The sequence below is a fragment of the Bos grunniens genome, chromosome 10 (genome assembly GCF_055505025.1).
Source record: "Bos grunniens cultivar Pamir isolate PY7600 chromosome 10, Bosgru_T2T1.0, whole genome shotgun sequence".
Taxonomy (NCBI): Eukaryota; Metazoa; Chordata; class Mammalia; order Artiodactyla; family Bovidae; genus Bos; species Bos grunniens.
In genome coordinates this window covers 20685434-20698899 of record NC_141174.1, presented here as the reverse complement: position 1 = coordinate 20698899, position 13466 = coordinate 20685434, and the positions used below count along the sequence as shown (strand labels likewise).

The following is a 13466-nucleotide window of genomic DNA, read 5'->3' as shown; positions in this document are numbered from 1 at the left end:
AGAATGTGTTTATTGCTTGTCTCTGCACTTTTATTTTCTATTCAAATAATTGTACAAATACTACTAATCCAAGGATGTCATTTCTTCCCTAAGTGAACATCTTGCTGAAAGAGAGCATCTTACGTCAGAATGAAAAAATACTCAAAAAGCATATTCAAGCTCTGGCACTACCATCATATACTAATTTTCTAAACCTCGTTGTTTAGCCGTTAAGTCATGTCAGACTCTTTGTGACCCCATGGACTGCAGGCTTCTCTGTCCTTCACTGTTCCTGGAGTTTGCTCAAACTCATGTCCATTGAGTCAGTTATGTCATCCAACCATCTCATCCTCCATCGCCCCCTTCTCCTCCTACCCTCAATCTTTCCCAGCTTAAGCCTCTTTGAGCTTCAGTTTCCAAATTTGTAAAATGCTGGCATTATCTGCTCAACCTACTTGACAAGATTGTTTTAGGATCTTTAGGTGAGATCGTGTGTTGGAGAACTTTGTACACTATGTACCCACATGTACATGAAGACTTCCATTATCCTCGTGTTGGTGACCCTCCCGACCTGGAGGTGCATCCTTGGGGATATGGCCTTCTTGCTCTCACTGTCTCACCTCCCGATAGCCCACACTCCAGTCAGCTGGCCTGAACACAAATGAGTTACTTTACCTGGGTGTAAAAATGTATCAGCCTCTTAACTATAAATATGAAGGCAGCTAATATGGTATTTTTGTTTCCTTAAAAACATACCATTTCAGAAATTCCCAATTGTGTTATGATTATTGGGGTTTATATCCTGTATCCCCTGTTAATTTGGGGGTTTCTGAATGGGAAGTGTTAATACATTTCATATACTCCATTGTTTCATCCAGACAATCTGCCACACAGTCTTGCATGTGGTAGATATTAAATAACAACCTGCCAAGTAAATGAGTAGTTGCTAAGATCAAGAAGACCTAGCTTCTCTAGGACTTAGGACCCTTAATTTGTGCTCAGAGCTCATAGTTTTGAGCCTTATCTTAACTAGATGAGAGGCAGGATAAAAATTGTATATTGTTATCATCCTAGAGATGAGACTTTAAGTGAAAAGCACCCAGTTAAAAAGAAACATAGTTTCGAGACCTTTTATGTAGCTTTAAAGGTGAGATAATCCTTTAACAGGAAAAAAAAAAAATGAAGATATGCAAACCAAATTGAATGAGGTTAAACAATATATATAAATTGGAAATAAAAATGGTTTAGCTAATAAAACTTAGAGGACAGGTAGGGTTGAATTGAGGAATTTGCAGAAGTAGTAGAGCAGTAATTAGCTAATTCCTAACCTGGATAAATTTAAGAATCAGTCATTTTACCTCTGCTAGTACAAACACATGCTGGTAATGAAATACATAAGCCAGTTTTTAAGACTTATAATTTAGTAACTAATTTAGTTTTACAGAGGCTTTCATTGTCTTGGAAGTCATTCTCTAATTTTCCTAGAAATACAGGTCTATCTTTATCTCTGTATATAGGACCATTTCACTTCTCCAGATGAATATGATGACCCCACTGTGCTCTACGAAGCCATTGTATCCCACGAGAAGAACCTCGTCATTGCCCACGAAGGGGACCCTGCGTGGCGGAGTGCAGTGCTCGCCAACTCGCCCTCCCTGCTCGCTCTGCGGCACGTCATGGACGATGGCACTAACGAGTACAAGATCATCATGCTCAACAGACGCTACCTGAGCTTCAGGGTCATTAAAGTAAGGTTTGGAGGCACTTGTCTGCCTCTGAAAACAGTGAAACTTAGAGAACCTTATCCAGACTTAAAAAGTCATGAAATTCTTTCACAGAAAACAGAAACATACAACCACACTACATTGAGTTTATTGTTGATGAGCACTTAATAATTTATTTTGTCAGTAATGTACTCTGTCTTCTGAAGTCTTCTCATGTGCTGGAAAGCCTTAAAGCCTTTCTTCATTTCTGTTTTGGCAGTCTCTTGCCTGTTATATGTACTGTTTGGGCAGCATCTCTTCTGAAAATGTCAGCCATATATTGCTAATATGATTGATTCCTAGGTTGCAAAATAATACTATAATTTGTACTTGATGGTGATTAGTAGCTCACTGTAAATGGTTCGCTCTGACCTGTTTTTTGGTTGGTTTGTTTTGTTGTTTTTTTAAACGTCTCAGAAATGTTTTACTTGTTTCTTCATTGAATAAACCCACCCCCCACCCCGCCCCGCCATGAAATCACAAATATCCTTTCAACTCTAAACACTTGTTACCTCTCATTTCTGTCAGAAATACCTGTTATCTCAGTTACAGCATTCAGTGCTTCACCAATTTAGAAAACTAAATAGACTACATTTTACTTGGTATTTTTACAAGACAGCAAAGGGAAGAGCTCTGTATGTGCTTATTATTTAACAACCTAATGACGGTGGGAAATGGTTAACTCCCATTCAGATGTGACCTACTTATATTTGTTTCCTGCTTTTCACAACTGGTTATTGTAATGTCTTTCATATCCCTCCCACTGCTGCTCTTCTATTTATATAAATTTTATTCTTAGTCCCTTAACCTACTTCCTGTGTGTTCTGATTCTCAGGTGAATAAGGAGTGTGTCCGAGGCCTTTGGGCAGGGCAGCAGCAGGAGCTTGTTTTCCTGCGAAACCGTAATCCAGAGAGAGGTAGCATCCAGAATGCCAAGCAAGCCCTGAGAAACATGATAAACTCATCCTGTGATCAGCCTATTGGCTACCCGATCTTTGTCTCACCCCTGACAACTTCTTACTCTGACAGCCATGAGCAGCTTAAAGAAATTCTTGGGGGACCCATCAGCTTGGGAAATATCAGAAACTTCATCGTGTCAACCTGGCACAGGTGAGCCGTGGGGCTGCCTTTTCCAGCAGTGGTGTGTCCTGACCCGCCTAATCTATGCCCTGTGCATTAGTGTCACCTGGAAAGCTTTAGGAAAAATACAGCTGGCATGGTACAATAACAGCTTGTTACAGCTGAGCTTTAGGAAGTAGAATCTGAGCATGTGTATCTTTAAACTCTTATTAGATAAATCTAATGCACAACTCTGGTCAGGAGCCACTGCTCTAGCATTTAATAGAATCTTGAATAATTCCCTCTCTTTAATTTTTTTAAACTCTCTTGCAGCATATTGTTGCTATTAGAATGTGTGGGTCAACAAACAGGGCAAACTAGAGAAAAAGCAAAGAAACTTGGGCAAGTTGATTTCATTCTTTTTGAGTTCCGTTTGAGCAGTAGGGGGAGCACGCTATCCATGTTGAAGCTCCTCCTCGTGCAATGCAGAGATAACTGCTGCCATTTGAACAAGTAGCACTCAAGTCTCAAATCTATAATGTCGTCAAGTATGCACATGAATTATTTCCTCTGCCTTTTGTCTAGTAAATTATGATGGGTGGTAAATAAAAATTGCAGATCAAGGGTTGTTCAGATCTTTAAATATCAGAACTTAAAAATGGGATTAGAGCAATTAACTCTAAAACAGGTGCTTTAAAATTCTTCCAGCATTAAAGTAAAATTTCACCATTTTAACATCAACCCCTATTCAAACAGGAGAAAGAACACAAACCAGGATAGTGTTCAAAGAAGTTTTGTCTTAAAAAATAGGTGTTGTGTTGAAATTGCCTTGTTTGCTCAGGACTGAGTGGTTTAATGGGGTGCAGGATTTTCAGTGCCAAACTGAAACAGTTTAAACTTTACACTTTAAAAAAGAAGAAGAAAAATTATTACAGCAGCTCTCTTCAGTTTGCTACAGCATAAATTGGATTTAATTTAAATCAATTATGTTTTCGTGGGTTGTATACAGTGGCAAGAATTCTATTTCCAGCTGAGATCTTAATGGAACAAATTGTTAGGTGCAGTTCTTCATTATGGTGTAGGAAAGGTGATAGAGTATATAAAACTGGTCAGTTAAGAATGGAGTCAGTGAATTTAAGAGGGCAATATGAAAACATAAGAGAGTTTTTTGCTTCCTGATGTTGATTGCTCCATGAAGACTTTCAGAGGTGAACATCAGTAGCATTAAATGTTTAGAATGGCTAGAAAAAGGAAGAAATACCTATCTTGAAGTGATCTCGGGATAGTGCCTCCTACCCTGGTGTTTGTTCCTAGGTTAAGGAAAGGTTGTGGAGCCGGATGTAACAGCGGTGGCAATATCGAAGATTCTGATACTGGAGGTGGACCCTCCAGCACCAGTAACAGTGCGACAACTGCCAACGATCCCCACAGCAATGCATCCCAAGGAAGCACTGGAAACCCAGGCCAGGCACCTGGAGCAGGACTTCATCCGCCTGTCACATCCTACCCTCCAACCCTAGGTAATCTGAACCAAAATTATGTGTGGGATGTCAGTCCCTCAGCTGTGGGGTTTAGATGGTATGTGTGTATAAAGAGGATGACACATTTCCTACTCGGAAATATGTAAGCAGAATGTTTTGTTTGATTCCCAGTGGGCCATTATCCTACCTGTCTATATTAATCATTTTATGTATATAAATACATAATACTTAAAAATAGCCTTTCTTTGGAAGTACCATTTTTAAAGGCTAATCATATATAACTAATATAATTTATGTAACTTCTCTCCTATTGAACAATGATTTGATTTCTTCTGAGTATTATAACTTTGTATATAAATCTTTATATTATAATCTCTTATTCTTTTCTTGGGCTGAAAACTTGAAAAATGAAATCAAATCAAAGTTTATGAAGATATTTAAGACTCATAATATAAAATGCCAAAATTCTTTCTAGACTTCCTTTTTTAAACCAGTTGGTACTCTGACCAGTCATACATAGGAATGTCCAGCTTTAAGTATCATTGTTCCCAGCTCTGCTCCCTGCTCTCTCGGAGAGACAGGAGAAGGGGGGTGGTCTTTAGCTCCATCGTTTTAATTTGCTTTGCTGTAATACTTGTTGTTGGAAACTTTTGAGTTTATCATCTCTTCTTTCTGAAGTCATATTAAGTCTCTTGCCCTTTTTTCTATTTGGTTACTTTTTTCTTATTTAAGATTTTTTAAATTAATTTATTTTTGTCTGCGCTGGATCTTCGTTGCTCCATGTGAGCTTTCTCTAGTCGTGGCAAGTGGTAGCTGCTCTCCAGGTGCAGTGCACCAGCTTTGCGTTGCTGTGGCTTCTCTTGTTGCAGAGCAGAGCTCTAGGGTGTGTGGGCTCCATAGTTGTGACTCAGGGCTTAGTTGTTCCAGGGCATGTGTGATCTTCCTTGACCAGGGATCAAACCCTTGTCCCCTGCACTGGTAGGAGGATTCTTAAGCACTGGACCACTAGGAAAGTCCGTATCTTTTTCCTATTTATATTTGTATATTCTGGATTGAGCTTTTTGTCAGTTTTCTGTACCAAAGATAGCTCTTCCCATTCTGTATCTTGGTTCTGTCTCCTCTTCCTGTGAAGAGTGGGCTTGTCTTTTTTTAATGAGAAGTTCTTAATTTTTGTATAGAGCAATTTACTAATCTTTCCCTTTATGATTAACACTTTTTGTATCCTATTTAAGAAAAATTTCCTTATCCCAAAGGAAGGTATTCTTTTACTAATTTGCCTTTTACGTGAGAGCCATAATCCTACCTGGTATGCAAGCCAGATTACATCCATTCCCAGATGGCTGGTTGGTTATCAGCACTGTCCTTTTCCCCAGTGTTGAACATGGATCAGATTAAATTTTAAACCATTTACTTCAATTTAAAGAAAGGTAACAGCACTGAAATTGTTGAGACTCTAAATAGGTGTGTGATCAACATTTTGTTTGTTCTTCTTTACCTTCTGAGTGAAAACCTAGAACCGCCAGTGTGCTACTTTAAATGTACCTTCTACTCTTAACATTGATTAGCTCTTTTTAATTTTCAGATAAAAAGCACATGTAATTATTTTTCAGTATAATTAACACTAATTTTCTAATAATCTTCACATCACTCTTCACAAATCTGAAGAATTCTGTCAAGCCATTAGAAAAAAGGACACAGAAGAATCTGCTATTCAGTATCATCGGTCATATTCAGTAGTGATCCCTGATACACGTGCATCCTGCAGTGATACCTCTCTGCTCTTCTGTGGGTAGTATAACTTGTCACTGCAGTAGATGGAAAGGGCATTAATACTCGACTTTGAGAAATAGTAGTTATGGAGCTTACCACATAATAGATCCTTAATAAATATTTCTCACTGTCTCATTTCCATGAACTATTTCATCTCTGATGTATTAAAGAAGTACTCGTGGTATTCTGAAATATTTGAGTGAAAGAAATTTTAGGATTTATCTCAACCCTAAATCCCGCTATTTCCTGTAGATTACCTAATTGTGTTTTTCATATGGCCCAGAATTTGGATTTTAAAAAGCTTCAGCAAGTGAAAATTATACGAACCACATGAGAAAAAAGATCTCAGATATTTATTTCTTTTCAATAACTTTAAAATTTTCAGGTATAAATGTTAAATTCAGTAAATTGATCAGCTAATTTATGGTGAGAGGCTTAAGGGAGAAGTCCTAGAAACTACAAAAGAAGCAACCGTGCTTGCATCAGTCCACTCAGAGTGAGCGCTGCCGTCTCTCCCTCCCCAGGCACCAGCCACAGCTCTCAGTCCGTGCAGTCCGGCCTGGTCCGGCAGTCCCCCGCCCGGGCCTCCGTAGCCAGCCAGTCCTCTTACTGCTACAGCAGCCGACACTCATCTCTCCGGATGTCCACCACGGGATTTGTGCCTTGTCGGCGCTCCTCCACCAGCCAGATATCGCTTCGCAACTTGCCGTCATCCATCCAGTCCCGCCTCTCTATGGTGAACCAGATGGAACCCTCCAGTCAGAGCGGCCCAGCCTGTGTGCCGCACGGCTTGCCTTCCTCCAGCAGCTCCAGCCAAAGCATCCCCGCCTGCAAGCATCACACCCTCGTGGGCTTTCTCGGGACAGACGGCGGCCAGAGCTGTGCCGCTGACGTGCAGCCCGGCAGCACCTCAAGCCCTGCCAATAACCCCCATGCCAAAACGGGGGAGGTGATTTACAGAGTCCAAGTGAGTAGGCCAGCGTTCTTCTTCCACTGTTCCTGCTTTTGATTTCTTGTGTTTTGAGTGAAGGACTCCTGTGGAAACACACCTTATACTACTTAGTCTGAAGGAAGAACATTTGTGAATGTTGCAAAAAAAGTTTCTGCCAATGTAAAAACTGAAAGCAAGCAGTTTTTCACTGGTGATATTTGTTCCCTCTTCAGCCATGGTTATGTGGCCATGGCAGTAAGGTCTCCCGGGAGGCTAAAAGGAACTCACATGGCTGTTCAGGGTGTTTTTTATTACATTATCGGCAGTGGAGAATGTGGACAAAAAGAGTACTGTGAAAGAAATTTTGTTTGGAACTATGTAATTACTCATCTTCAAGGAAATAATGAATTGGAAATGATTCATATTTATTTACAATGTAGATTGTGGATCCTGGTCAAATTCTGGATGGGATCAACCTGTCAAAAAGGAAAGAGCTGCAGTGGCCTGATGAGGGTATTCGGTTAAAAGCTGGGAGGAACAGCTGGAAGGACTGGAGTCCTCAGGAGGGCATGGAAGGCCATGTAAGTTCTTCTGAAGCTGGTGCCCTGACTTTTTGTAGCCTGTATGCATGTTTTTAGCTGATTTATGTACTTATGCTTAGTTATCAAACTGAATTACTGCCTCTAATCGTAAGGGTAGAGTCTGTGAGTGTATTCAAGGTCTCTGCCACTAACTGCTTGTTTTGCTCTAAATCATCAGGTGATTCACCGATGGGTGCCTTGCAGCAGAGATCCAGGTACTAGATCCCACATCGACAAAACAGTACTTCTGGTCCAGATTGAAGATAAATATGTGACTGTCATTGAAACTGGGGTACTAGAACTTGGGGCTGAAGTGTGAGCCAGTGTTTTATAACTTCATTTCTTTTCCCTCAAAATTCCAAGATATTGGGGAAAAAAAAAAAAAGAGGAGAGAGCAGAAGATGCCTGCAGTTATCACTTTGATCCTGGAGGAGAGACTTGAACATAGAGTGGGCTAGGTTAAGCACCTCTCCTTCGCCCTGACTCCCATCACTGTCTCCATCCCCAAATAAAGCTGAAATATTTTTTTAAGTTAGCTGCTGAGAAAACATTTTGCATGAAGGATAAAGTTCTGTTAAAATACATCCTTAAAAGTTTTTTCCTATGCATTGCCTATGCTTTAAATCAACAAATTCTTGATTTCTAAACTACAATCTCATATTTTTCTAATTTCTTTGCCAAAAATAATTGCCATGTTTTGTCATAAAACATGAAATCCATTTACCTTGATTTTTAAAAACAAGTGTAGAAACCTTCAGTTTGACACATAGCAGTATAAAAGTTTAATGTACAGTGAAAGAGACTATGAACAGACATAGATTTATCTTATTCCTTGAGCGCTAAAAACTTTAATGAAAAAAACTGCACTAATTTTTTACAATGCACTAAAGTCTGAGATTTCTCAGAACATTTATTTATATATAAAAATAAAATAACATTATTTAAATTGCCTCTGGGATAAACCCCTTCCCTTTCCTGATAAACATACGTAGCAGGAACAGTGCTGCTCACTCTTCTTTAGTAGTCTGTACTTCATGCCAGTCCGCCAGTTGTTTCCTTTCAAGTGAATACTCCATCTCAAGATACACGTGGCTTCATCGCTGGTGTTTCCCAAAGCCAGTAGTCAGTGATTTGGTCCCGTGAACACTCCTGCCAGCTTCCGTGTCCACACTTCAGATGGGCTCCAGCACCAGGAGCACCCTGGCCGCCCTGCTTCTCCCACCTGAGCAAGTTCTGCTGGGGTCAGTTCTGGGAAGAAAAATGCTTTTGCTTTTCAAAGAAGAAGATGAAACGTCCAGGAATTTAAAGAAAGGATTGATTGCCTTTAAGAGTTCTTAGCTCTTAAAGTCATTCACATGCAGTTCAGTCAATCAAGTAAAGTTTTTTCAAACAGAATTATCCAAATGGTGCCGTTCTTATCGTTATATCCCACTTTAATAACTTTGCCTTTTCTTTTCCTCCTCTCCTTGTTCTGTGACTTGAATTTTATTTCCAGTGATTTATAGTGTGTAGCTGTAATTTGGAATATTTATATCTGTGATGAAATTGACTTAACTCATATGTTGTCTCATAACTTAAATTTTATTGTTTTTTTTTTAATGTATGTATTCAGGGAAATATACAACTCAAATTTACAGTTGGTCTAGGTGGGAACTGCAGTTTAGATTTCAACATATGGCACTTTTTAAATCCTTCAGAAATTTTTTCGCATTTTGTGTGACACTCCAAAGAAGACTGTACATGTGAGCATTTAGGAGCAGCCATCTTCCTGCCCCCGTGAATGAAAAGTAAAAAGAAGCAGGTGAAGTTAATTTCAGTCATACATTTTATTTAATCTGTTATATCCAGAGTATTCCAACTTCAGCATTGGAACTGGCCATATTTCAGGTACTTGCTGGCCACATGTGCTTAGTGGCTACTCTGTTGAGCAGTGTGGGTTTGAAGTTATCTTTCTGAGACAGAAGGAGATCTTGGTAATTCTAGTGTAGATCTTGCAGTACAGTATGACACTTCAGTAGAAGGAATGAAAACTAAGAAAATAAACAGCTAATATGTACCATCTGATTGCATTTTCACTCCAAAACCTTTTTTTTTTTCCTTTTTCCAGTTTAAAATTTTTGTGGTTATTCAGGAGCCAGTGTGCCTCGTGTTGATGTTTCCAGACTTCACACACTGCAAAACTTATTGTTGAAAAACTTTTCGTCAAATAATTTATTAAACCTTTATACAAAGGTACCCTGTTTCTCAAAACAAATTGAATTTTGTTATCTTTAAGTACTTGTATTAATTAGGAATCCTAAAAGGAGCCCTGTTCTTATTTTTTAAGTCTAAAACTTATAGTCTTTTTAAAATCATAATACTTTTCTAATAATTGCATTTGGGGAAGTATTAATAATTTAAGGAAGGATTCATGTCTGAATACTTTGACCTAAACTATAATAGAGAAATATACACACTTTCAGTAATTAAATTGATTATACATGTCTTATTTAACCCTGTCCCATGCGCCCTTAGAGGGTAGTGAGCTATTCATTTAGATTCCCTGCACAGCGTTTTTCATTAGTATCGACATCTGAGACTCCAGTACACACTCATTGGCATCTTTAGTTCACAGTTGCCAAAACTTTGAGAGTTCCTTAATTTGAAAGTAAAGATATGTAATTAAAACACTTACAACCTTTTTCATTGTTTTAAATAGTTTTATTGATAGCTTTCTGGGTTTTTTTCTTGTTTGATTTTTATTTAGAGTTCTGGAGTAAGTTATCAATGGTTAGCTTTTTTTTTTTTTGATTACTCTTATTTAGTGGTAAAAATCATTTTATAACTCAAGTTTTTGGTTAATCTTCCAGTTTATAACTTGGTGTAAGCCCTCTTTTTACACCATTTTTCAATACTTGATAAAATTTTATATGTTGACTTTTTTCTAAAGAACTATAATTTTTCCAGAAGTCTAGATTAATATGTTGATATTTAAGCGGTCTGAGAGTATAGGTGGTGAGGCTCTATATTTTTAAGATGATAAGAGATTAATTACCTTTCAGGAAATTAGTGAACAGACTTCATCAGTGTTTTGCCTTCTTTGAGTTTCCATTACTGGGAGATTAACTTCCATTATATTTGAAGTATTTTTCTTAATATTTCAAGTATATCTGAGATACTTCCACTAATCCTTGAAATAGAATTAGTCAGACAAGATTTCTCTCTTGAGCAAAATATGGAAAATTACTCTGTGTACCAGATGTCAGGCAGTGAAAATATAAGCTTTAACGTCAGCTCATTAAAAAGATGTATTTTTCTTCCTGGGTTGGTTTACTTTTCCATCTCATATCAAAATATAAAAAACCAGCCTCACATTTAAGCAAGGGTAGCTTAGCCTTAATGAATTCTGCTTTGCCTCTGAGCAGCAGCCCTGGGCCCCTGCTTAGGAATTCTTCATGTGGTCGATCGCTGCACTGAGTCATGTTCATCCAGAGCTGAGCCTTTTAAACTTATGATTTGCCCCAAGGCTAAAATTACCATTTTATCTTAGTTAACTCGCAAAAATCTTTCTTCGTAAATATATGACTTGAGAAAAAGATAGCAATAGTGTTGCATGAGAATTATTTGAATTTGTTTACTAGCTACAAAATTATAAGTTGCTGCCCACAATGTGAATTACTTTTGTGTTTATTTTCATCACTTTTTCATGAATATGGACAAAACTTCACCCCCTTTTTTTTTTTTTAATTTCTCAGTATTCCTTCTTGTTCTTTTCTGTAGTCCATTATAATCACATAAAATTACTTTGCTTGGACACAGACCCAGTCAATTTTTGACTTTTGTTAGCATACCTTGTTCAGATGAGGTGTAAAACATCCGTTGTTGTTCTAGAGGTTTTTCCTTTAATTCCAAAATAAATGAAGAGAACAGTGTCGTTGAAGAAGATGATAGTTGGAACCCATAACTTTGAATTTTGTTTTGGTCCACGTGGAAGTTGAGTTTTATTAATCTGGAAAAAGAGGAAAATTAGACATGTATTTGTGCAGCATAAACATTAATATTATGTTGGATGTGTATAGTTTTTTTTAATAAGGTATTAAAAAACTAGCCTCTCTTTTCTTCACTTCTCTTATTTAAAAAAAAAAAAATCTGGTTGATATATACCTAGGCTTTTTCTTTTATTTAGGTGAGAACTGTGATTGGAAAGAAGTTCATTATTATACAAGTAGATCTGATAGGTATGTGAGTTGAAGTATTAATTTTGCTTGAAACAGAGGTGTATTTTCTGCTTTGAATCACCTCACCCAAGTCATCTTGTCAAGAATCACGTGTGATAAGAATTTGTCTCTGTTGCCTATCAGCCACGTGTTCTTTCTGAATTAGAGAAAATAAGTTCTATTTGTGAGCTGAACTTCCTTATGTACTGTTTTATGGAAGCAGCATAACATTCTTTGGGGCACCAGAGCTGATTGTCCTCACAAGGTTACATGACCGCTCTGTTCTAAGACACACCTATTATATAGAGTTATACCTTTTTTTCCTGTGCCTCAGCTCTGTACCTGAGAATTTATGATTCAGTGGAGCAGGAAGAAAGGTCACCTAAGATTGTGATAAGGATGAATTCCTGCAGGTTATTTGCACAGAATGGGACGATACCTTGAAATTTAAAGCAGAGAAGTAGTGGAAAACTGAGATGGCTGCTCCAGATGACTCTTGGGTTTAGTGTAATTGTAGTATAACGATTTTTTATATATGAAGCTTGATTCTACAACCAAAATAATAGAAATGGGAAAATCGTGTCTGCTTATGCTTTTTTTTTTAAAGCTTACTATAATTTAACTAAAAATAAATTGTAAAAAATGATTACCTTAACATTATACAAGTCTGGCAATGAGCTCTGCATGAGGAAATGGAAGGAAGAATATGAAAACGATTCCAGGAAAGTAGGTGGGAGGAAGGAGAATGGGTTTCCCTTTTCTGATCATGGGCTCTGGAAGTATTCATTGCCTCTACCAGCATTCAGTATAAACCAGAGATATGTACTTCTGTATGTCTGTGAGCGTGTGTGTGCGTGTGTGTCTGAGTGTTATTCTGAACAGCTTGTAAATACTGTAGTTGTTTAAAATGGAAACTAAAAGCTGAGATTGTTTTTTCTTTGCAAATATATTGCATCAAAGATACAATATTGACAGTGGATAAAACACTGAGGAAATAAATTTTTTTTCATTTTGCCTTCTGTCCATTTTTGTCAAATTAAGAAAATTAAGAATTTACCGTATTGAGCTCTGCCTAGCATATTTTTAAAACATGTACTTGGTTCTGAAGATAATCATTTTAAACAGATGCTTAGGCTTGCTAACGTGGGATTCAGCCTATAATAGAAATTATCTATTTCACAATACAAGGATATCTTTTCACACTTGGCAGAAAGGTTGTAGTTTACATTTTATGAACGTATCTGAATGTGTCTGGTTAATGATATTAGAGGGAACGTGTAGGATGAGGGGTGAAGATGTGTGCATATGCACTGTGCTGAACGAGATTACAGTGCAGAAGATGGCCATGCAGGTCATGGTCGTCAGAGTCTGTCAAACGCTACGTAAGGGTGTGTACTAGTTTTATGTGTGATACTTAAAGAACGTGCAAGCTGACTTACAATGATAATAGATAGACTCTTGACAGAGTCACTCACTAAGCCTTTAGTGAGTCTCTTTAAGTAACAGCCCAAACTGGCAGGGTGCAGGTGATGTCCTTTGGCATCAGAGCCCCAAACAGTTTGCTCTCTTTCTGCCCAGGATCACAGTGACTCACCTGGAGATGTAATGGTAGTTAGTCTTAGGACAGTATTTTTATCTAATGACAGGAAGCATGCTAGTTAAATGAAACACATCTTCAAAGAAAGGAATTTTCTGTGTGTGTAATC

At 37.9% G+C, this 13466-nt stretch overlaps 1 protein-coding gene across 11 annotated transcripts in view; it reads left to right on the top strand.

The window, feature by feature from the left end:
* The window catches only part of PCNX1 (pecanex 1), a 184440-nt gene extending 171665 nt beyond the window's left edge, over nt 1–12775 (top strand). For all 11 annotated transcript variants that reach the window (XM_086319972.1, XM_086319971.1, XM_086319970.1 and 8 more), the window contains 6 exons: nt 1497–1727; nt 2578–2852; nt 4116–4321; nt 6577–7019; nt 7424–7564; nt 7743–12775. In XM_086319972.1, coding sequence (XP_086176098.1) covers nt 1497–1727; nt 2578–2852; nt 4116–4321; nt 6577–7019; nt 7424–7564; nt 7743–7883 — 1437 coding nt within the window. In that variant the 3' untranslated portion in view covers nt 7884–12775. The remainder of the gene's footprint in view (nt 1–1496; nt 1728–2577; nt 2853–4115; nt 4322–6576; nt 7020–7423; nt 7565–7742) is intronic.
* The last annotated feature ends 691 nt before the right edge of the window (nt 12776–13466 follow it).